The sequence below is a fragment of the Oncorhynchus mykiss genome, chromosome 26, assembly GCF_057628025.1.
Source record: "Oncorhynchus mykiss isolate SJ-2025 chromosome 26, ASM5762802v1, whole genome shotgun sequence".
Taxonomy (NCBI): Eukaryota; Metazoa; Chordata; class Actinopteri; order Salmoniformes; family Salmonidae; genus Oncorhynchus; species Oncorhynchus mykiss.
In genome coordinates this window covers 17,766,682-17,791,441 of record NC_143047.1, presented here as the reverse complement: position 1 = coordinate 17,791,441, position 24,760 = coordinate 17,766,682, and the positions used below count along the sequence as shown (strand labels likewise).

Genomic DNA, 24,760 nt, shown 5'->3' with positions numbered 1-24,760 from the left:
ACACATACATACATACACACACACATACACACAAACAAATACAAACACATACATACACACACACACACACAAATACACACACACACATACAAACACATACAAACACACATACACACACACACACATGCACATACACACACATTCTCCCTACACACTCCCTCACTGACACTACCCTCTGTCTCCAGCGGGACAACCAGCAGGGGGCAGTGTGTGTTCTGCGTGGGGAGCTGCAGCGGTGGCAGGCGGAGGCCCGGGCTCAGCAGGAGAGCAGGGAGGAGGAGGTGTTGGGGCTGAGGGCTGAGCTACAGGAGACCCAGGGCAGGCTGCAGCAGTGTAGAGCAACCATGAAGCACCTCCGCTCTGACCTGGAGCACGCCCAGAGACAGACCAGGCAGGCCGAGGAGGAGGTGGGTGGGAGGAGTGAGAGGAGTACAGTACACAGAAAGACAGGAACATGGATTTGTCTTCACTTTAATAGGCAGTGAAGTACCCTCAGTACTATGCCTATTACAGGTTTATGTAAGCCATTATACAGGCATATTGAAGTAGACTACAGTGTTCTGAGAATGTGTCCCCCCCACAGGCATCTGATAGGGAGAACCGTCTGTGGGGCCAGGAGGCAGAGTTGTCCAGGCTGAGGGCTGTGCTGCAGGAGGCTGAGAGTAGAGCAGCGGACACAGAGACCAGGCTGCAGCCCCTGACCCAGTCCCTGGAGCTGTACAGGGTCAAGTACCAGGCCTGCCTCACCAAGATCTCCCAGCAGGACAGCACTCTACAGGCCCAGGACGAGGACCTGAAGGAAGCCAGGGCTCAGGTCAGCTCCCACGCCATCCTCACCCTGCAGGAAAACTAAGAGCTGATACTGGAGCTTTTTCTAGTATTTTGAGAGCTTCTATCTGCTAAAGCTTCTATCTGCTTGAGGTTCTGTCTGCTAGAGCTTCTATCTGCTAAAGCTTCTATCTGCTAGAGCTTCTGTCTGCTAGAGGTTCTGTCTGCTAGAGGTTCTGTCTGCTAGAGCTTCTATCTGCTAGAGGTTCTGTCTGCTAGAGGTTCTGTCTGCTAGAGCTTCTATCTGCTTGAGGTTCTGTCTGCTAGAGCTTCTGTCTGCTAAAGCTTCTATCTGCTTGAGGTTCTGTCTGCAAGAGCTTCTATCTGCTAAAGCTTATATCTGCTAGAGCTTCTATCTGCTAGAGGTTCTGTCTGCTAGAGGTTTTATCTGTTAGAGGTTCTGTCTGCTAGAGGTTCTGTCTGCTAGAGGTTCTGTCTGCTAGAGGTTCTGTCTGCTAGAGGTTTTATATGTTAGAGGTTCTGTCTGCTAGAGGTTCTGTCTGCTATAGGTTCTGTCTGCTAGAGGTTCTGTCTGCTAGAAGATGATTGGTGTTAAAGTTACTTACAAACCCCTATTGGTTTGAATGGTGTCAGCAATTTCTATCTAGTATTTCTTTTTTTACACAACATGAATTGGGGTGTTTAGAGTACTATATAGGTAGAGAACAAGGCTGTCAATAACTCCATTTGGACAAAAATGCAGATAGAACCATATAGCCCCAAGCGTTCCATGTGTTGTGGTTTTATCTCTGCTGTTTATACCCATGTTGCCAGGAGTTGTTCTTCCGTACATCTCTAGACCTGATTTATGAGTGTTAATAGCATGTCTTGTTTGTATGTGTGTTTGTGTGCCTGCCTGCGTGTCCCTGCGTGTCCCTGTGTCCCAGGTGGTGGAGCGGGACGAGCATGTGCTGCGTCTGTGTGCCCAGGCGTTGGTGTTGCAGGGGGAGCTGAAGGCCCACTGTGCCCAGCTGGAGAGCGGGGATGACGCCCTGAGTGCCCTGAGCCAGCACCTCCGAGACACCCAGAGAGACCTGGAGTCCAGCCGCAAACACAGCCAGGAGTGTGAGATGGTCATCAGCACTATGAGAGACAGCACCGCCACACTGAGACGACAGGTCAGACAGTCAGTCAGTCACACCAGTTAGGCCAGCCAGTCAGTCAGGCAGATCGGTCAGTGGATCATCAGTAGACCGAGCATCATCCACAGGGCTGTAGCTTCCCAATGACAGACTCGCCCACAGACACGGACAAACCCGGTCACACTGTGCTGATCACACCCTTTCCACTACAAACATAGATTAATTTACTAGTCCACTCAGTGGTTTCCCCCTACACAGTCAGGCCCACTCATCCTGCTCACTACCCCTGCTACCTAGAACAGTGCCAGTCATGTGGTGAAGTCAAAGCCAGTCAAGTAGTACTAGCACTGTAGTATACCCAACTGGCCTCTTAGGTGAGTGAAGCTACATGCAGGTCAGTTGTCGCGCCACACCTCTGTAGGTAAGGCTCCATCTCTGCTGCTGATCTGTAAACGGGTGGATTCAGACAGGGTACAACACACTGGGAGTCGGAGGCCTGGGGACCTCTAGAAGTGTTTTCACTGATTCTTATTGATCGGCTTCATGGCCCCCATACAGGAGGAAACACAATGAGAAAACACAGGCAGTGTGAGCTCCCTGGACAGCACAGAGTACAGCACAGAGCACAGCACAGAGCACAGCCGCTAATGGCTGGCAGGCGGAAGCAGAGAGGAGGGGAAGACTGGATTACATGGGCAGAGCAGTGGAGAGGAAGGATTGATGTTTGGACTTGTTTAGGTGTGTGTGGTTGTGTGCATGCATGTGTGTGTGAGACACGGGGTGGTTGACAGCTCCATGCAGGGAAGAAGCAAAGTGGAAAATCATGCTGGGGATGCGATATGTGGCTGAAATAATGGCGGCCGTGCCCAGTGGAGCTCAGTGTTTATGTGGTGTGGAGGTGGCTGGAGATCCAGTGGGGCGCTTACCTCCTTCTGTGAGCCCATAATGGAGGCGCCGTTCCCATCACCTCCAGCTCTCACCCTGCCCTCTCCACTGCTGTAACCAAGGCCTTCCCTCCCACTGTATACACACCACCTGAGTCCCTAACAACACCCCTCCCACACAGCAGAGCTCCATTAGCAACACAGAAGCTCTCAATCGCACACACACACACAGTATTGATCTCTCTCATCCTCAGCTGGGTCCTTAGAGCACACAGGGCGACACACCACCCGCTCGGTTCATCAGTCTCTATCTCTGACCCACGGTGTGTGTGTGGTGTGTGCGTGAGTGAGTGTTGACCTGCATACCTTTTAAGTGATCACTTCCTGCCAAGGTATTTTTTCACACCAATGTTTCTTTACCTCTTTCCCAAGTTTACATGTGTTGTCTAAAAACTGGGGGGTGTGTATGTCTGTGTGAGAGAGGGAGGTAGAGAGTCTGATTTCATTTAATGAGCCGATCGCTCTGACTGCTGTGAGACATCAATACAACCAGCTGATTTCACCTCTCTCTCCATCTTCATCCTGCCTGTAACGGCCCCTGGCTTTATGAACACTACAGACACACTGCAGTGAAGGCTGTCTGGAAAACATAGACAACAAACAACAGTGGGTGATGAGAGGAACATCGTATTCAGATAGATATATTATCCTCGTAAACTTACAGGCCATTTGGGAGTGTTTTATAAGTGCAGCAGCACAAAGTAATCCTGACAAACTACCGACACCCGATAGGACATTTTGTGTGTTTGTGTGTGTGTGTGTGTGTGTGTGTGCGCCTCAGACAGACCGGCTCATCTGTGAAAAGCAGAATGTGCTCCAGTCACGAGCCATCAGGCCCAGCACAGCATGCAGATGGGGAAGACTGAGGAGAAACGTTCTGTTTGCCTGTCTCTGTTTCATTAGTGTGAACTCACCCAGCACCTCAGCCCCAAACTTAGTCTCATAGTGACCCCCGGCCTGCCTCACCCACAGTCAGACAGGAGGACCCCATGCAGTCTGCCCTTCAACCATAGTCTCACAGAGCTCCAGCCAGTTCTTCTGTCTCTACCTCGCAACACTCAACTTCACAACACAGGAAGGAAATGAGAGGAGAGACCTACTAAAGTCAACCGCATGACAGTGGTTCTGTACCGGTCTGTCAACAGATATATCTGTGTACTATGTTTGTTCCTGTGTGCCTCTCTCAGGTGGAGGAACAGGAGGAGAGTGTGGTGAAGAGCCAAGCTGATTTCTCTGTCTACAGAGCCAGTCACATCCACTCTGACTCAGACTACGACTCCCAGCTCTGCCGCATCCAGGAACTACAACAGGTACAGTAGGGGGAGAACACTTCACCTCTTCATGCTGGAGTCCTGCTAACAGTGAAATCACAGTGACCAGAGAAAGTCGTCTTTAAAAGTTCACTTATCAACTATACTTAAATGTTTGGTCCTACTGTATGTTCAGTAAGTTCACTGTAGTTCTGTGTATTCCAACCCTGGCTTTAAATTGACCCTAGACAGGAAGTCAGAGCAGCCAATGCCAGACAGACGCCGACCCGCACCAACCAACGTCCATAACGGCCACGGTGACTAATTGTTTGTTATGTCAGCGTGCGTGTGCCTGTTTGCCTTTAATGGAGTGTAGTGGGGCGATCCATCAGGCTGTCGAGCAGGCCCAGTGTCAGCTGGAGTGGCTGGCGTGTCAGAGGAGCGCCCGCGCTACGCTGACGTGATTTACTGCCCTGCTCCCAACGCACGCAGCCACCGCTCCCTGCTCCACTCCGACTCAGCCCAGATTGATTACCCAGCCCGGCTGGCCCACGATGCCCGCCATCTTCTGGCAACCTTTTAGCTGCGTTTTATAGATGATTAGAGCACCTCGTTTGACTATTTATACATCTGTAAGTGGCCATGAAATCTGGATTTGTCTTGACGGGTGTCTACGTCAGGAGGTAGTGAAAGCAGAGCCTGGTGACAACTCGTTATTTTAATGGTCTGAGATGAAGGGGGAAGATGGCAGGATCTTCCCTCCACAACATGGCTGAATTATACTTTTTAACTTAATGTTTATGTACATATTTCACTCAAAGCTGTTGGCTTTGGCTTGATAGGCTCTGAGAGCATTGGGGAGATGGCTGGCACACATACACACACACACTACTGGAGGAAGAGTGACAGTGACATGTTGACCTGTCAGCTGCCTGTGCTCACACACACACACACACACACACACACACACACACACACACACACACACACACACAAGTTATCTTAGGTAAATATGTCATGGCAGCCACACAGTGCAGTTGGCTGGTTAATTGAATAGTTAAAACATCAGTAGGTCTGTGCAGATTGGATGTGACACCTGTCAGATAGGTGCTCCCCAAACACAGGACACTTCCTCCACACTCTGATACATATGCCGTCATGGTGGAAATGCCAAATTAGGGGCAGCCGCTTCACTGAACGCGCTTGAGCAGGTGTGGAGATGTCCTGGGGGGGGGGCTTTGGTCCTCCCGTTCCCCTCAGGCATAGTCATAGGTGTGTGACAGGTGTGCGTGTGTGTGTGTGTGTGTGTGTGTAGGCATTCTCCCAGACCGTGGAGCAGTGTGCCCAGGCTAGCCAGGACCTCAGTGTGTGCCAGTCGGAGGTTCGTCAGCTGAGAAAGGAGGTGTCCAGACTCACCCAGCTCAAGGACAGCACTGTGGAGGGCATGACACAACTCAACCAATAACTTTGTGTTTACGATAGAATACATTGTTTATTTTTTACTGCATTGTGGGTGTGTGTATCCATCCATGTGTGTGTTTACGGTATACTGTGTGTGCTGCAGAGGTGCTGCGGCTGCAAGAGGCTGGGAGGCAGCTCCAGGCAGAGACCATGATGGAGGGCCAGCGCAGGCTGGAGGAGGTGGGAGCTCAAGAGCAGAGGGCTGCCAGGCTGGAGCAGGACCTGCAGGCCGCCCACACCCAGTGTGCCAAGAGACAGCAGGTACACACTGTGACATGATGCCAGGCCAGACCCCCTCACCTCCAACATACCTGGAGGATAGGATAGAAAGAGCTTACATTCACCTACTCACTCACTGACATACTCACTCAGATCTTCAGAAAGTGGAAAACACGCACACACACATAAATGGAACACTCTGGGTAAGAAGATACACACACAGGAGTATATGTTCATACACTCACACTTTGACTGAGCCTTCTCTCTTTTCCCTCCCAGGCGGTGCAGAAGCGGGATAACCTCCTGAGGCGTTCGGAGGCTGACCTGCTGGAGGCCCGGGAGACTCTGAGGAGTCGGGCTGTGGAGGTGGAGCGGCAGGCAGCTGCAGTCAGGGGCCTGGAGGCTGACGTCCAGAGGGCCAGGAGGGAAGGACAGCAGAGAGAGGCCGAGTGTGGCTCTCTCAGGACCCAGCTGATGACCCTCAGGGAGGAACTAAAGGAGGCCCAGGGACGCTGCAGGGACACGGGTAGGAGGAGGACACAGTCCTGGGGGGTGAGCTGGGTGACTGGTGTCTATACAGGTGGAGTCGTGTTTCAGAGTGTAGTCAGGTACATTTGTAGCTCTCTCTCTCTCCCTATTTCTCTATCTTGCTTTGTCTCTCTTTGTCTGTCTGTTTGTCTCTCTCTCTCTCTCTCCTTCCCTTGGTGGAGAATAGGTTCTAAAAACAGTTAGAGGCATGAGCAAAAAGCAGAAGAGGCATGAGGAAGAAGGAATGAGAGTGATGCTGATGGAAGGAGGGAAGAGGAGAAAGAGGAGAGTGACATGGTTGTAGTGGCAGCAGCAGCAGTGCAGCCTCTAGGGCTGACTTTAATGAGCAGTCTGAGATGGTCACCTGTTTACGTCCTGCCTGCCCCAGAAGCCTCAGCAGCTAGCCAGCAATGAAACAGCCCATCAATTCACAGCCTGGGGCCTTTTGTCTGACACACACACTCGCACATGCATACTAACATATGCATATGCACTCAGAGGGACCATCAAAATAAGAGACAACGGAACATGCATGGATGCAGAAGAAGGGCAAATCAGCACACAAGATAACAGATAAGATATGTAATATAATAGCGTTGTTGATAGTAAATGATCATAATATGCTATGTGTTTGTGTCTGTGTTTCAGCCCAGGAGCTGGCTCGTCAGGAGGAGAAGGTGTTGCTGGTGGAGGGGGGGCAGCATCGGGCACAGGAACACCTGGCAGAGCGGGTGGCAGAGGTGGTGAGGGCAGAGCAGGCCCAGAGGAAGCTACAGGCAGAGCTACGCACCTTAAAGGAGAGACTCCGCACCACAGAACATGAGCTGCAGGGCTACAGGTACTCTACAGGGCTTTGGGTTCCCTAAAGCCCTCTGACTGATTTATTCATGCCATTCCCACCTGCACCCACAGCTTTTCGTACCGCACCTACCCGCTCCCGCTGGCTTTCTGTCTAACTCCCACCTGCTCCCGCAAGAACTGGTCCCGAACCCAACTGCAGTCCCGCAATGTTATTTTAGGTGTATGTGATGCAGCTAGTTTGCTAGCCATGGTCCTAGCAATTTTGCGCTCTATAGTCAATATCAGAATGTGCAAAAATAACCTAAGAAACAGATTAAATTATCAGACATCCTCACATTCTCCATTATATTAGGCTATCAGTATTACTGGGCTATATCAGCCAATAGGTTAGACGTAGTTTGAAGAGAGCAGAGTGGAAGAGAGAGAGAGGACACTTGCATTTTCTCTTGAGCTACGTTTAATAGCCTACCTTTTAGGATCGGGACGATTTTCAGACAGAGACAAAATAATATGGGTGATCAATATTTATTACTAGGCAGTGTAGTAAACTATAGCCTAATTATATTTAAGTTAATTTCCTTGGAAAGATTCATCAAAATTCATCCCAAAGTTGTCTGTCTGATGAATGATGAATGCAGGATGAAAAATGCCGACCGCGACTCAATGATCTCTGTTGGGACCTGCAGCCCTCTACCACCTAGCACACAGTATGTCATGAACCCTGTCTTTAACCACAATCCTTCACATTTCACTGAGCCATTATTTCAACAGTGACTTGAGTATTTACTGATTGCCATGAGCCTGTAAGACTGTCTTATTCCCATTTAGATCCAAACTGAACCTTTTGGTCAGTAAGGCCACAGTGTCTTTATGACTCAGACAAGCCTCTCAAACAATCACTCTAAATAATGCCTGTGAAAAAAACACCCATCTGATGTTAAATGTGTTTAGAAACCCACTGTGCCTCACACACACTCTCAACCTTGTCTGTATCTTAGTGGCTGAGAGAAAGAGAGAAAAGTGTTTTGGCTTTGTGACCCTTGGCACACTGCCTCCCCCGCTCTCCCCCTCCTTCCCCCTGTCCATCTGGGCTGTGTGTGCTCCGGCCGCTCGATAGGCAGATCATTCCAGGTCGGGGCCCTCTTGTGAAATCAGATGTTTAACTGGCCAGGAGAAGAGAGATGGGAGCGTCTTAACCAACACCTTGCCAAAGGTCTCCTGTTCAGTCAGCCGTCCCGCCGCTTGGAATGCGCCCACTGCCTGCCAATAGGCATTAGGGAGGATTTAGTAATTAAGTGATAGGCTGAGGACTAAATTGGGTGTTTGTGGGCTGGCGAGCCACCCAGAGGTCCCCACAGCCATGCAGATAGGGGATTCTAATTGCCAGGGATATTGATCAGACTGGAGAGGGGGGATGCAGGGGCTTCACGAGCCATCGATTTGCTGTTACTGCGGCCGCCTTGTCAATGGGAGAGGGAGGTGAGCACTGAGAAGGCTCTGCCTCCCCCACACACACACACACACTCTCAAACACTCACTCACTCCGGGAAGGGCTTTACCCCTCAACCCCCGCCCACCTCCTCGATATCGCTCGTTCTCTCTTTGTGTTAGACTGTCTAAAGGTGTTGCTTATTGGAGGGATATTGGCAGAGAGGAGGGGCAACTCCTTGGTAGAACATGTCCCTAGGGAACGCCACCCTCAAACTTTGCTCTACGTACAGTATAAGTTCCCCCTTCACACTCTGCTGGTGTGTCCCTCGTCACCCTCCCTAACGCGTGGTGTGTCCTTCCCTGGGCAGGCGAGGGCTTTGATGCTTGGCTGTGGTCTGAGTTAATGTCTCAGGGAGAGAGGGCACTGAACTGGGCCGCTCTCTGGGATTTGATTAGCTGCTTCACCTGGCGGTAAACAGGCCCTGGCCATCCCTCACACACACAGCTCTGATCCCATCACTCACACCCCGGCGCCCCATCAGCCCAACGCTCGCCCCACTACACCATGCCACACTGCAAAGCACCGCACAGACAGAATTAGTGCAACGTCCTCTCATTAAATGTTCAGGCTTGCCTGCTCAGATTAAATCTGGCAGACACAAACACACACGCATTACTCTCCAATGATTACGTTTCTCGCATTACATCACAAGATAAATTAAATTCCCTTTGATTTTGAAAATGTGAACAATAGTGAAAACAAAGTTTACAGCATGTGGGGGGTAGCGTTGGCAGAGAGAGGTATCAAACATGCCAGTTTGAAAGTAGTGGTCATTTAAAGACTGGGAGCCCCTGACTGACGGTGTGTCTGGCTGTGTGTGTGTATCAGGGCCCAGGTGGAGAGTTTGAAGAAGGAGGCAGGGGAGAGCAGGCAGGCCCAGCTCAGTGCTCAGCAGGAGGCCAACACACACCAGCAGGGGACTCAGCAGCTGGAGGCAGAGCTGACCACCACCAAGGACACACTCAGGACTCTACAGCAGCAGGTAAGACCCAACATTAACACATAAAGCTATCCAACTGTACAAACAGTGTCCTGAAACCAGTCACCACCTTTGGGTGCCTCTCCCAGTCACTTAGGGTCTGTTACACTAGAGAAACAGTCTTTTAACGCCACTTCAATACCAAAGTGAATTTGTCATAGCCGGTTAGGCGACTGAGGTTAAGGTTAGGAAAATAGTTAGGTTTAGCGAAAATGCTCTCCTAACCTGCTACGAAAATCACTTTGTATCAAAGTGGCGTGAAAAGAGGTTGGCCCGTTACGCTAGATCAATATATTGATTTGCCCATAGAAATAGACTCGTGGCTCGTGCTCAGGGGGGATGAGATGTTCCCCAATGCTGGAAGGGGGGCCCCGGCTGGAAAGGTTTGGGAACCCCTATGTTAAGACTAAAATGTAAATGTAGCCTAACCTCAGAATATTGCCTGAAAACATGTGGTCGGTTGGTTGGCTGTGTGACTGTGGTCGGCTCTCTGTGTGCCAGCTGCAGGAGCAGGCTGATGCCAGCCGGGCACTGCGGGCAGAGCTGTCCCAGGAGCAGGACAGGCAGCAGGAGCTGCAGGAGAGAAACCAGGGGACCAGGGAGAGAGAGGCCCAGCTGGAGTCAGAGAGAAACCAGCTCAGAACCAGCATGGAAGCAGCTCACAGCCAGGTAGATTCAAACACTATTATTAATCAATAAGGCACCTCTGGGGTTTGTGGAATATGGCCAATATACCACGGCAAAGGGCTGTTCTTAGACACGGCGCAACGCAGAGTGCCTGGATACAGCCCTTAGCCGTGGTATATTGGCCATATACCACAAACCCAGAGGTGCCTTATTCCTATAATAAACTGGTTACCAATGTAATTAAAGCAGCAAAAATAAATGTTTTGCTATACCCGTGGTCTGATATACCATGGCTGTCAGACAATCACCATTCAGGCACGAACCAACCAGTTTATAATAATGTATATAAAACTAGCACTCAACTAGACATGTGCAGTCAACAACTCAGCACTCAACCAGGTGCTTTCACACACATTCTAATGTATCCAAAAACTAGCGCTCAACTAGAAATATGCAGTCAATAAATTCACACATATTGCTAATGCATGTCACACTCACACAACATATGTTAATCATACTGTACTGTTTGTCTGTTGATTTATGACTAAAGGCAATTTTCCAACACAAATAATTAGTGTCAGTGAGCTTCATGAATTAAACCTGTGCTTGCTGACAGTTAAACGTTTCAAAAGGCATTTTTTGTCTTTACAGGATGTTGTTTATCCATTCATCAGGAGAGTGTCTTCTCCTCACATAGTGTCTGACTGAAGCCTGGCTACACTCATCTACAAACCACTCAGATTCCCCCTCTAGCCATGCTCGCAAATTGAATTAGTTTCCGTCTCTGAATTTGTGTTTCAAAAATAGTAATTCTTTTTTTAACCCCCAAGGAAGCAAGAGAAATGAGTCAGATCTGCACACGTCATGAATTTTGTGAAATAATAGTTTTCCACCAGCCAAAGGGATACAGGCCTGAAGCGCGGCAATTTACCAACTGTTCAGCTGCTAGGAAATTAAATTGAAGCACATAATTCATATCTTTAGAAAGTTAAATCAATCTGATCAAAAAGTTTCCCACTCAATTACGGCCTGAAATTAATCTCCTTAATCCCAATTTAAAATCTGTCATGCATATAAGTGCAGATCTCTCATCTATTTGCCCATCCATGTTACTTAATCCTGGAACAGAGAGCTAAGATGGCGCTGCGATTGTCAGATTTAGTCCCATCTATCTTTGAGCTTGATATACACACAGTGGCACACACACCTGATGGGAGCTCTGATAGGGGTGTGTCTCCTGTCTGTCCTACAGCTGAGGGAGCGGGAGAGGACTGTGGGGTGCCTGCAGGAGCGTGTGGTAGAGCTGCAGAGCACCACCCAGAGGCTGCAGGAGGAACAGACAGCCTGCCAGGCTCAGCTGCAGCAGTGCAGGAGGGAGCTGGAGAGCAGGGAGGGCCACAGCCACGAGGTCACAGTCACATACTGTCCATATGAGTGTATTTTGTGTGTAGTTTGGGGCCCATGTTCCATGTGTGTGTTCTTCTCTCCAGATGATTGTCCTTCAGGAGACAGTGTCCAGGCTGAGGGAGTGTGTAGAGGAGGCCCAGGCCAGCAGCAGGCAGGGGACCAGGGACACTGCAGCAGCACAACACAGCCTCAGAGAGCTGAGACTGGAGCTGGCCTCCACCCAGGCATCCCATAGAGAGAGCATGGAGCTGGTGGGTGCCCTGCTTACACACTGGTACTCTGTCAGGCATGTATTGAAAATACTGACGTTAAAACAATGACAGTAACTCTCGACTTGTTTTAGGGTAATGACTGGAGAAAATAATGTGTAGTGAGACTAACAATGTATATTTTGTGTGGATGTTTGTTTTGTGGTGTGCGGCTGTGCGTGTGGTGGAACTGGTCAGCTGGCTGAGCAGAGTGGTGAGGCTGCAGGTCTACGTAGTGAGCTGTCCCGCCTGCAGCAGAGGAGCTCCCAGCTGTCAGAGGAGAGAGGGGGCCAGGAGGAGAGGACCAGGCAGCTGACTGCAGAGCTCCACAGACTACGCACTGCCAGCAGACAGACACTGGACGAGGTGAGAGAGGAGGAGCTACACATCAACATTTCCATTCATCCTCATGGCAATTAACCAATAACCATCCATTTCATTGTCAATATCCAATAACCACTGATCTGGTTCTAGATCTGACACTGTCAAATTAAATCAAATTTGATTTGTCACATACACATGGTTAGCAGATGTTAATGCGAGTGTAGCGAAATGCTTGTGCTTCTAGTTCCGACAATGCAGTAATAACCAACGAGTAATCTAACCTAACAATTCCAAAACTACTACCTTAAACACACAAGTGTAAAGGGATAACGAATATGTACATAAAGATATATGAATGAGTGATGGTATAGAGCGGCATAGGCAAGATACAGTAGATGGTATCGAGTACAGTATATACATATGAGATGAGTAATGTAGGGTATGTAAACAAAGTAGCATAGTTTAAAGTGGCAAGTGATACATGTATTACGTAAAGATGCAGTAGATGATATAGAGTACAGTATATACAAATACATATGAGATGAGTAATGTAGGGTATGTAAACATTATATTAAGTAGCATTGTTTAAAGTGGCTAGTGATATATTTTTACATCAATTTCCATTATTAAAGTGGCTGGAGTTGAGTCATTGTGTTGGCAGCAGCCACTCAATGTTAGTGGTGGCTGTTTAACAGTCTGATGGCCTTGAGATAGAAGCTGTTTTTCAGTCTCTCGGTCCCTGCTTTGATGCACCTGTACTGACCTCGCCTTCTGGATGATAGCGGGGTGAACAGGCAGTGTCTCAGGTGGTTGTTGTCCTTGATGATCTTTATGGCCTTCCTTTGACATCGGGTGGTGTAGGTGTCCTGGAGGGCAGGTAGTTTGCCCCCGGTGATCTGGTCTGCGCATGCTCTGAGGACGCGGCTGGGGATGCCGTCTGGGCCTGCAGCCTTGCGAGGGTTAACACATTTAAATGTTTTACTCACATAACCTCACATTAAATCCTAGACTGTTACAGCCTGTATCCAACCATTAGGTCATAGACCAGATAACCTCACATTAAATCCTAGACTGTTACAGCCTATATCCAACCATTAGGTCATAGACCAGATAACCTCACATTAAATCCTAGACTGTTACAGCCTATATCCAACCATTAGGTCATAGACCAGATAACCTCACATTAAATCCTAGACTGTTACAGCCTGTATCCAACCATTAGGTCATAGACCAGATAACCTCACATTAAATCCTAGACTGTTACAGCCTGTATCCAACCATTAGGTCATGGACCAGATAACCTCACATTAAATCCTAGACTGTTACAGCCTGTATCCAACCACTACACCATCACATGATTAGAAGTGTGATGGCTCAATCTTTCAACCTTATGTGTTGTATAATAGGAAAGGGGGTTATAATATATACCCAGGGCTGGAAATGAACACTACACCCTTAGAATGCCTGGTCATTAGTGTGGAGCACACAGCCCCTCTGAAGTAGAGACTAACCTCCACAGGTCGCGCTGTACTCCTAATTGACCACTACAGGAGAGAGCAGGTTATGTTGTATAGCAAAGAGGTGTGACTTGTAGCAGTGCCCTTTCTGTGTCCGGGGCTGTATTCCTAAAGCTGATTGAATAATGAGACCTCTCTCCCAGACCCCCACAGAGTCTGCATATACAGCACGCACACACACACACACACACACACACACACACACACACACACACACACAGAGAAAGAGTTTGCATGTACAGCACACACACACTCATACATACATACATACATAGAGAAAGAGTTTGGTTTGCAAAGACACAAACATTTACACACACACAGTTTTGCTTAGAGGAACTGCCTCACATAATAGCCAAAATATAAATCACAGTTTATCTGAGATACTCTAAGGCCTCATACAGTACAGAAATGTAGTAACAGGTTTTCAATTGAAAATGTGAAAATGTCTAAGAGACCTTATGGTTTAAATATTCTAAGCATTGTGTTTGTATTGTGACAAATCCAAAGCACTTTGTTTGTGTACACAGGCACATAAGAGCTGTGTGTGCTTGTCCTGCAGTGCCAAACCTCTCTACAATGTGTTTGTATGTGTGTTTAGCCGAGGGCACATCTCTGTGGCTCATCGCTGTGGTCTCATGTCATCCTCCTTAAGTGCTGTCAATGTTGCATGGTAACAGCGGCGCTCTGCCCTCTTAATTGGTTTAGGAAGAGCATCCTTGTCATTTTGCGGTCAGCAAACTCCGCCAGAGAAAATGAAGTGCGAGTTGCCCCCTCCCCGCACAACCCGTCCCACAAGAAATAATGATTATGTGCAGCAGGGTGTGTGTGTGTGTGTTTGGTTGTCTGTTTTTACTTTCCACTTTTATAAATAATTGCTGGTTGCTTGGTGGGATCAGAGGAAGGGAGTAATGATTCTCTGGCCGTGTGGTATGGCTGGGTTCTGGGGAGGGAAGACACTGGGCTGGGGGAGAGCAACTCATACGTGTGTGAATGTGTTAACATCAGTGTGTGGTGTCTGTGTTTTCTATGTGCTTGATGTGTATCTACATACTGTACGTATGTGTATCTTAGATGGGGGGGGGGGGGTGTTTGTGAGTGTGTGCACGGCTGTCCTAAACCTGTCCGGATTAGCAGGTGAACGCAGCAAGAGGGGGATCAGACTGGGGTTGCGATGCTGTCACACAGGGGTTAGGGGGAATACAGAGCTGCAGTACTGCAGTTTGGAGCCTCCAGTCAGGCTCACCCCCACTCCCCACACACACACCACTTTAATTGCCTTTGCTTCTTTCATTACATGTATTGCCTCTCCTCTGCATTGCGTGCTCCCTGGGCTTGTGGAAAGGTCATTATGGTGGGGATGTGAACACTGCACAGCCTCCGTGTGTCCCAGCCAAGCAGGCAGAGGATAGGGCGGGGGATGTGAACACTGCACAGCCTCCGTGTGTCCCAGCCAAGCAGGCAGAGGATAGGGCGGAAGATGTGAACACTGCACAGCCTCCGTGTGTCCCAGCCAAGCAGGCAGAGGATAGGGCGGGGGATGTGAACACTGCACAGCCTCCGTGTGTCCCAGCCAAGCAGGCCGAGGATAGGGCGGGGGATGTGAACACTGCACAGCCTCCGTGTGTCCCAGCCAAGCATGCAGAGGATAGGGCGGAAGATGTGAACACTGCACAGCCTCCGTGTGTCCCAGCCAAGCAGACAGAGGATAGGGCGGGGGATGTGGCTAGGGAGGACTGGTTACTGCTGTCCTTCACATTGTTCCTATAAAGAAAAACTTGTCATTTATGTTGACCAGTTCTTTGATGTAGTGGCTCAACATGTACATGCATGTTAGCATACGCAAGCATTGTTAAGAGTGATTTAGAGTCAGATGAATGTGACTATGACAGGACAATGTTACTAGGAGATGTTTATGGAGGATTTCACTACAATGTAATTACCTAATGAACTATCGTTTCCCAGTTTCCTACCTGGGCAGGGTTATAGGAAACCCTCATGAATACACATTGCATGTTGCTGTGACTCATTGTTAATCATTAATTTTAAAGGTCCATCAGTCTTCAGAAATTAGAACAAATAGTATATTAGGAAATGCCAATGACAGGTATCATCCCTCTCTCACCTAGACTCGGTCCTGTGAGGACAGGCTGGCAGAGCTGAGTGCCCAGCTGGGGAGGTCTCAGCGCTGGGGCCAGGAGCAGCTGGTAGCCCTGGAGATCCGGGAGGAGGAGGTGGTGCTGATGAAAGTGGAGATGGCTTCTCTCAAAGAGAACTACCATGCCAAGGTGGCCCAGGTCAGACACACACTTACACAATGGGTTCTTGGGACATTCTGGTAGGGTTTATGACTAGAGATAGGATGTTTTGCTGAGCATGTGAACTGATCAGGAAAAACTCTGGGCCCTTATTATAGCCAGTAGCCTTACTGTGTAACTAGGCCCAAAGATTTCCTGATCAATTGATGTGCTCATGAAAACCTCTTGGCTCTAGTTATGACATATATCCTCACACTTTGCACTGGCACAGAAAGGCCAAACAGCATCGTTAGTAATCACCTCTCAGTGGAAAATGAGCTGTATAGCCATTAGGATGTGCAGCAGGGGTTTGTTCATGTGTCTCTGTTCAGGTGGAGGCCTTACACTCACAGCTCCATTCCATGGAGCACAAGTACAGCACAGCAGCTAATGAGGTAGTGAACCCTTAAAACCTCCAGATATGTCAGATAGACACTGTTAGAGTTGTAGACTCTCATTACCTCCTCTCTCTCTCTCTCTCTCTCTCTCTCTCTCTCTCTCTCTCTCTCTCTCTCTCTCTCTCCCCCCCCCCCCCTCGCTGTCTCAGGTGGAGGTGTTGCGCCAGTCTCTGGGTAATGCTCGTTCAGACAGTTCTCTTCTACACAGGGAGAGTGAGCTGGTGGTAACCAACGTCAACCAGTGGGTGAAGGAGCAGAAGTAAGAGCATACCTAACTCCACACACACACTGATACCCAGTCACTTTCTACTCTACATTCACTATGCAGCATTAACCCTGTCTTAACCCTGTCGACAGGCAAGGCAATGAAAAACTGAACTTTAAGATCAAAGACCAGAGCAAAAAGATCATCCATCTCACTGCAGAGAAGGAGTAAGAGCTCTTCCACACACATCCAGCCTGCCCTGTTATTGTTCGACACACATTGTTGATTTATTTTATTCACAGGAGACATGATAGTGATAAATGGTGCCATGTTTAAGCAATACGGCCTGAGGGGGTGTGATATCTTGCCAATATACCATGGCCAAGAGCTGTTATTAGCACGACGCAATATGGAGTGCCTGGATACAGCCCTTAGCCATGGTATATTGGCCATATGCCACACCCCCTCGGACCTTATTGCTTAAATATACCGTGGCTGTCAGCCAATCAGCATTCAAGGCTCAAACCACCCAATTTTTTATTATGATCAGGTCCCCATGTTTCGAGCACTGGTTAACAAGTGTACAGGTGGCTTTAGATTAGATGGAGCAGGGAACATGCTATACTTGTGAAATAAGTGTAAATGGAGCCACCCAGGAGTTGTGACCCGGTTTATTACCTGTGTGTCCAGTCACCTGCAGGAGAGTGTGGAGGGTCTGCAGGAGGAGATGAAGAGGCTGAAGGCTGAGCTGGATGAGAGCAGGATTGAAGCCGAGAGGTTCAGAGTACGTACCATACACAGTTACACACACTGGATAACACTGTCAGACCTCCACACATTTACAACCCTGATATACTGTAATATAACAACACTAATTGAAGAGCGTTGTTCCTTTCTATTGCGTAATGTCACTTGTTTTTGTGTCAGGCCTCTCAAGCCAGTATGAGTGACCAGCACCCGCGCAGTGCCCTGGCCAGACTTCCTGTCCAGCTGCTCCACACAGAGTGAGTACTGTACCACTGACACTGACCTGAGACACTGGATCAGTGGGCTTGGCTCTAGTCCATCCCCTGGCAACTTCCCAGTTCTCCAGAAACAAGCTGCAGCAGGTCCATACGAGGCAAATGACTGACTACATGTCCTCTAACTCCTCACTAGTTTCTTTGCTGGGGCTCTAGAGACAGCATCAGTGACAAAGCAGTGACTTCCCGGACTGAGTGAATTCCTCTCTGTGTGTTTCTAGAGTAGAGCTGAGACATGGGTCAATAGCAACAATCACCAACACATTTCAGACAGTATTGGTTAAGAGTGGGAGCCCGTCTGTAACTCATAAGAGCTATTGGCAGCCATGTTGATTTCTGTTGTTCTGGGATTAGCATAGGCCTCTCTGTGTTTCTTGGGGCTAATGGTCCGTGTCGTCCGGCTGTGAAATCAGTGGCCTGAGAGCCTCTGAGAAGCCTGCAGATTGGTGTTTCAAATCCCCACCCCCCTTTAATGCAGCCCAGCCTGTCTCAGCCACTCTCTCCATCTCCCAGAGTAGAACAATTTCGCTGTTCCGAGTTCCCCCTCCGCACCCTGGGTGACCCCCACTGCAGTCTCCTCACGCCTGGGCCCAGACGCCACCGGCCCTTCATGCCCCACAGGACCACTGCGGCTTGTTAACACCGAAGATGCATTTGTGCAGTCAGGCAGGAAATCCTAGAGGTGGTTATGGACGGTGGTAATCAAAAGCCTGGTGCTCTGACTCTGAGGACTGGAGGAGGGCTTAGAGATGACCTCTAGTCTGGCCTCCTACCAGGTCTGATCGTCCCACCTAACAGAGACAGCAGACAGACAAACAGAGAGGCAAGCACAGGTAGACAGACTGGTGGATAGGCAGACCGACAGATGGACAGACAGACAGGCAGGCAGGCAGAGCCATCCAAGGACACAATCTCCTCTCCTCTGGGCCAGCCAGGTCTTAGTCATGTCTTTTTTCAGAAACGAGTCTAGACACTCAGACAGACATCACCCACACATTGCCATGGTACCGACTATATATTTTTTAAATTGAACTTGCATTTTATATGTCATGCTGAGAAAAGGCGATTTATTGGTGAAATTGTGCTCCATTTGGTTGTTTGACAGTTGAAGCCGTCTCATTTCGCCCTGCCTATACCTCCTCGCTTTAAAGTAAGCCAGTCCTGTGCTCAGTGGCATTTCCCTGTAATACGTTCCCGTCTGATTTCCTCCTAAATTGAAATGAGGTAAAGTTAGGGCTGATTGGTGGGATAACTTTTGTTGAGTGTGAGATAGAGGGAGGGAGAGAGGAAGCGACTAGGTTGGTTGTGTGAACCCAATCAGAGCCCTGTGCTGACTGTGCTGATTAGAGGCTTGTAGTGAGTGGGATCTATTCTATCCCATCATTCCCTGTGTTTGCTCTGATAGCGGAGCCTCAACACTCATCATGGCCCTAACCTCATCATGCTGTCACTTACAGCACGCCATACTGAGCTCTCTCAAACGTCTTACGCAAGGTGGGTAATGTACCAAAAGACCCTTTAGAACTTAAAACCTGCTTTGAAAGAACAGTTAGTTTAACTGGTTGGCTGAGTGTTAAAAAAAACATTTTAAAAAGTTGCAATATGAAGTTGAGGAGCACTGAGGCATTGGGTGGACGTTGCTCTGGAGAGCGTACTGTAGGCTAATAAGTGTTTGTGTGTGTGTTGTGTGTGTGTTGCCTTGCCTGATACCGATGGAGGGCAGATGCAAACTCAGCCCATAAAGGCCCACTGGATGACTGCGACTTCACTCAGCTAATGTTCCAGGACATCCAGGAAGCCTGTAGGGAGCTGGGAGAACACAGAGGAGCTCTAAAAGCAGCCAGAGAGAGAGTAAATACAAATAAATAGATAAATAAGTGAATGGCATGAGAGGAGCGGAGGGAACTGTCGTCCATTCTCACGCACGCACTGCATTTGTTTATTTATGGTGTCTGAGGGCCTGAGCAGGACTGATGGGAGGAGGAGGGTGCTGTGGGAGGACACTGGGCCTCTCCTTCCTTATGCATGCCTGGCTCTTCTCCCCAGCTTTCATTAAGTGTCATTACCAGGGCTTTCAGAGCTAGAGCCAAGCTGAGACCTGACATCCACTCCATAGATATGTGTGCATATGGAGGGACTGCTGATCCTCTTATCTGCCACTGAGGAGGGAGAATTAGGCCAGGGAGAGGAGAGGAGAGGAGAGGAGAGGAGAGGAGAGGAGAGGAGAGGAGAGGAGAGGAGAGGAGAGGAGAGGAGAGGAGAGGAGAGGAGAGGAGAGGAGAGGAGAGGAGAGGAGAGAGAGAGAGAGCGAGAGAGCGAGAGAGAGAGGGATGCAGCCATCTGACTTTAATGGCTAGGATATAGCTATTACTTAAATGAAGGACAGTATTCATGCCTGATTTGTTGTCATAAATATGTCATACGGGTCGGGTTATCCACATTTAGAGTGTTTGTACACTTGTACACTCGTGATTGTAAGGGCCATGTACACTGCAGTGTGTTGTAGATAAGGATGACTAGGAGTTTTAGTGCATATCGATACAGTTACATATCATTTTTTACAATCTATCGTATCGTTTTGACCAAATCGCAATATCATTTGTGCGCTAGTTGGCTGTACCTACACCAAAACACCAGTATTTTTTCTTCATTTTCTTTTTAATGCGGGAGCAAAAAAAATCTGCACTTATCTCCATGACTGATCAAAACTTGTTTTCTCATGACTCTCGTCACTGTCTGCTGCAGTGACGAGAGTCATGAGAAAACGAGTTTTGATCACAAATACCGAATCGCAATACATATAGAATCGTGAGAATCGCAGTACACATCGTATCAGCACCTAAGTATCACAATAATATCGTTTGGCGAGGTGCCGGGCAATTCCCAGCCCTAATGGCCAGTAACCATTAATAAAGGCATGCAGCTGATGTGAGATGTGCATTTCCTTCTACGCATGGTGTTCATTATCAATGTCCCTTTCCAGTTCACTTCCTGTTAGAAGGCCTGCTGATTGATGGCTTGTGCTGTTTATTTGGATATCAGCAAATTAAATATTCATGTCATCCGCTTTCCCAAGCAGAAGTTATCTAGATGCAGTGTAAATGGTACTTGGGATTAGATTTTCACAGCAGATTGCTGTTATTACAGGAGAAAAAGGTGAAAAGAGACTGTGTGAGCAGTCGTCTTCCTGGGAGGCAATCTATTTCTCTTCCACACAGAGCACCGAAGCGCTGGACCAGGCTCTTAATGCGCGGGAGAGAAAGTGCTTTGGTCTGCAACCTTTCACACCTTCACCTCCCCTTCATGTGATTGAATAGTTAATAACTTTGATTTTCCTTTGAAAGCCTGTGACGTGGCTCCTGCTGAACGTCCTGTTGTCTGGCTGACACACCTGCCTATTGCTCTGTCTGTCTGACTGCCTGCCTGACTACATGTCTACTTGGCCCAGATGTCTGATAGCCCTCTCACTTTCAAGCCTGTCCCTCACCTTATCTGTCTATCTGTCTGCCTTAAAGGAGCCTGTACATCATCAGAATTTTGATGGAAAGAGGTTTTGATTTCTTACTCTTCTTCTCTCCTTTCTTCCTCCCTCAGGACTCTTGCACACAAATAGACACACACACACACACACACACACACACACACGGAGCTCATTAGCGCACCCCGTGCTCACAGCTCCAACAGAATGTGACCTTGCCTAATTGTGCGCCATGCTCATTTGTTCTCCCTGCATGATGTGGCGATTGCTTATTTATTCTCCTCAGGGCTCCTCTCTCACATTAAAATGATTGACTTATTTCATTCACTGCACATTTTCCAAGCTTTATTTGATAAGCTCATTTCCCTTGGTGCCCAGAATCCCCCCTGTTCCCATGTTTTAAAAGTTCTAATGTTCCCAATGCAGATTATTATTCATACTTGTGATTGTTTCTTCGGCTAATTATCTGTGTTGGAATAATTTTGCATCTGTGAGCCTGTTTATCCCGGCGGACTGAAACGGCACAAAAGGGCACACATTAACGATGCGACTGGAATATCCGAGGAGCCAGTTGTGTACACAAAGCTGGCAGACACGGTCAACAAGAAGCTTAACAGGGATTGGGACATCGTGGAAGGTTTACCAAAATAAGCAGACAGAATTTGCATTTGGTTAGAGGGCTGTTGAGGAACAGAGCCATCAACATTTGGTCCATCAGGTAATGAGACAGGCTCTGTTTTGATGTGGATACATGCAGTGAGGTGGAGCTAAACTAGTTGTAGTCAATAGAGGTCATGGTTAAGGTGGGTAGTGCAGATCCTCTCCACTCTGACCCATTGACCACCATCAGCCCTCTCCTCCCCTACAGTGGGGAGACCCTCCCTGCCCCACACCAAGAGGAGAGTTCTAGAGAGACCCAGCAGTTTAGAGAACTGAGCCAGTACCAGAGCAGAGACAAGCTAGCAGCAGGACACCTGTTTAGTAGTGTACCGGTAGGTTAATACACGGAAATGGATATCAACTCACCAACAGAGGACACAGTGGGATAGTATTATAGTATTATAGTATTATTAGGTAGGGGAATGATTGGCAGTATTTCTGCAGTGGGAAGTGAATGATACCTCATAATGAGTCATGTATTAACAGTAATTATATGGATAATATTCATGATGATAAATATGCAAAGTTAAGGTCCATGGTGATGCCAACATACCAATAGTAACACTGAGCTCTGAGGCTGACTATTGACGGTATCTTATTTGAATGTACAGTAATCTGTTTCTGTCTGCCGCTGCTCTGTCTCAGATCTGCTCTGACTGCGAGAGGAACCTTGAGAGGTCAGGGAGACAACCTGTGGAGGAGGAAGGCTCCGGCTGCCAATCTGCATCTGCGCTAGCCCCAGACGCAGCCTGTGTCTGCCTGGCAGGGAGTGCCACGTTTGCTGCGGAGGTGGCCAGAAGAGTGGCCCTTAGGGCCCTGGAGCGCAGACCCTTGCCATGTGGCCACCACCGCTGGAGCAGACCCCGCTCTCTCAGCTGGGACGGGCCACGCCCTACACATCTCAGGGAGGGACACTGATAGGTGCTAGTATGAACCAGTGAGAAGGGAAGTACAAGTAGTTATTATGTTATTATGACTCAAGAGAATACAGCACAAAAATATATATATTTGATTTGTAGTTTGATAGATATGAATACATGATTGTATTATATTTAAGATTATTTAATGAGAATACTAAACTTGAATACTTTAATTTCTTTGGTATTTTCAGTATATCCTTTTTTTTCCAAAATCTTATCTTTGTGGCACAATATGTTCTCTTTCCTGTGTTCTCGATGACTTAATGTGATTTTGTGGCACTACTACCTTTGCCTTACAATTTATTGAGAAATCAGTACTTAGATTGTAATTTACAACTTTATGTATGAATGTACAAAAAATCTATTGTGAATAAGTAGACTATCATAATGTAGAATTGGGCTGAAGGAGTAATGGTAAGAGATTACAATCTTACCTGTACAGTATCTGGGTCCTTCCACCAATTCGATGCCTTTTTAGAAGTGTAACTTGTGATTTCACAAAATGTTGACATTCTGTCCTAAAGAGCACATGTTCAACACTTTGCCATCTCAAGAGGTTAAATAAAAAAATTACTATAGTTAGTGCCTATTAAGAACCAAATAAATTCTCTGGGTTACTCGTATCAGGGTTGACCTCACACAAAAAAATCTAGTTGCTAAAACATTTCTAGCCTGTCTATCTATGGGTAACAGGGTTATTTGTGTTATGCTCGACCCATTAGTTTTCTACCACAAAACAGAAAATGGCCAAACAAGTAGAACCAGCTCACCTGCTTTTACACTATGATTTAACTATTAGATGTTCAAAGTTTATTTTGTAAAGGAATAGTTTCAACATATTCAAACGAGAGGGTTGACCTTAAAATGAGGGACAGATGTAAATGAATCACTAATCAAATGAAAGAAATATCTTCAGAAATGACTTAAAATAGCTAGAGATTTACAATGATGGAGAAATGTTTGAATTAAATGGGTTGAAGTCTTCCTAGAAGTGACACAGGGTTGGCACTTTAGCAAGCCTTTATTCATATTCAAAAATCTGATTTATTGAATTCTCCATGCGGTCTATATTAAAGGGCACTTCATTGAATATAACAGGCTTTTAAAATCAATATTGGTGGACAATTTCTACTTAAAATATCAAAAGGCACTCTTCGTGGAACGACCCATCTGACAAATACTTGTATCTATCCATTCAGGTTTTTTGAGTTTAATTTACATTTTTATATAAACCTAGAAAGAAAGAATCAGAAAAAAAGTGTCCAGCCTTTTTTTGTGGTATGAGAAATTGTCCTGCTTATTTCTGTGGTTGTCAAATGATGACTTGATGTCTAGATAAAAGCCCTATAAATGTATTGGGGGATTTCATGTTTTTAGTCACCTAGAGCAATACATCCTTGAGTTCATTCATGTAAATCCTAATGAATTGTGTAGGCAGAGAAGTCTTTGTGGCCAAATACAAGTCTGGTAAAGGCATCTAAACCCATAACAAGTGTCCCTTTGTTCTAGGACTACTCTATTCATCATGAGTCGGCTGTGTGAATCCAGGCATTGCTGCAGCTTTGAGAGCAACTCTGAGAGTTCCATGCCCACCAGCTTTCAATCACTGGGGATGTCGGAGCTTGACAGTAGAAAGTATTTTTTCTGACTAGAAGAAAATAAGAGCCCTAAGCAATAGTAGATGAGCTGTTAGTAAGCACACAGTCCACTGGGAGTGAGACAACATGGCAGCATACTATACATAGTGTAGTGGTGAAGAATAAAACATGAGAAACAGGCAATACTAGCAAGACTGGAGATTAGATCTTAATTTATTGATACAGGTCAGTGGTTTTATTTTAACATAACGTTAAATACATATATAGACAAAAATAAATTCAACAATTATATTTTATCAATCTAGTTAAAAGCGAAATGTAATACTATTGTTTGCAGATATTAAAGATATCCAAACTATAGCCCCCCTCTCCCCCAAATACAGTAATAAACCATGCCCATCATTGTAATGATCCACACCAGCATACAGGGCGAACTTTAGAGGAGGTGTGTTCACAGGGAAGTTATGTGTCCTAAAGA

General features: G+C 47.4%; 1 protein-coding gene across 2 annotated transcripts in view; it reads left to right on the top strand.

The window, feature by feature from the left end:
* LOC110506517 (uncharacterized) overlaps window positions 1-24,170 on the top strand; it is a 290,413-nt gene extending 266,243 nt beyond the window's left edge. The window contains exons 23-42 of one of the 2 annotated variants that reach the window (XM_090222312.1): window positions 186-407; window positions 584-814; window positions 1,716-1,946; window positions 4,042-4,164; window positions 5,420-5,546; window positions 5,669-5,826; window positions 6,064-6,310; window positions 6,961-7,150; window positions 9,434-9,587; window positions 10,086-10,253; window positions 11,464-11,619; window positions 11,702-11,869; window positions 12,065-12,232; window positions 15,834-16,001; window positions 16,334-16,396; window positions 16,549-16,658; window positions 16,757-16,831; window positions 17,295-17,388; window positions 17,532-17,608; window positions 22,410-24,170. In XM_090222312.1, coding sequence (XP_090078438.1) covers window positions 186-407; window positions 584-814; window positions 1,716-1,946; window positions 4,042-4,164; window positions 5,420-5,546; window positions 5,669-5,826; window positions 6,064-6,310; window positions 6,961-7,150; window positions 9,434-9,587; window positions 10,086-10,253; window positions 11,464-11,619; window positions 11,702-11,869; window positions 12,065-12,232; window positions 15,834-16,001; window positions 16,334-16,396; window positions 16,549-16,658; window positions 16,757-16,831; window positions 17,295-17,388; window positions 17,532-17,608; window positions 22,410-22,500 — 3,021 coding nt within the window. In that variant the 3' untranslated portion in view covers window positions 22,501-24,170. Of the gene's footprint in view, window positions 1-185; window positions 408-583; window positions 815-1,715; window positions 1,947-4,041; window positions 4,165-5,419; window positions 5,827-6,063; window positions 6,311-6,960; window positions 7,151-9,433; window positions 9,588-10,085; window positions 10,254-11,463; window positions 11,620-11,701; window positions 11,870-12,064; window positions 12,233-15,833; window positions 16,002-16,333; window positions 16,397-16,548; window positions 16,659-16,756; window positions 16,832-17,294; window positions 17,389-17,531; window positions 17,609-22,409 lie in introns of those variants that run through there. The other variant, XM_090222311.1, reaches the window with a different exon arrangement.
* Window positions 24,171-24,760: the final 590 nt, after the last annotated feature.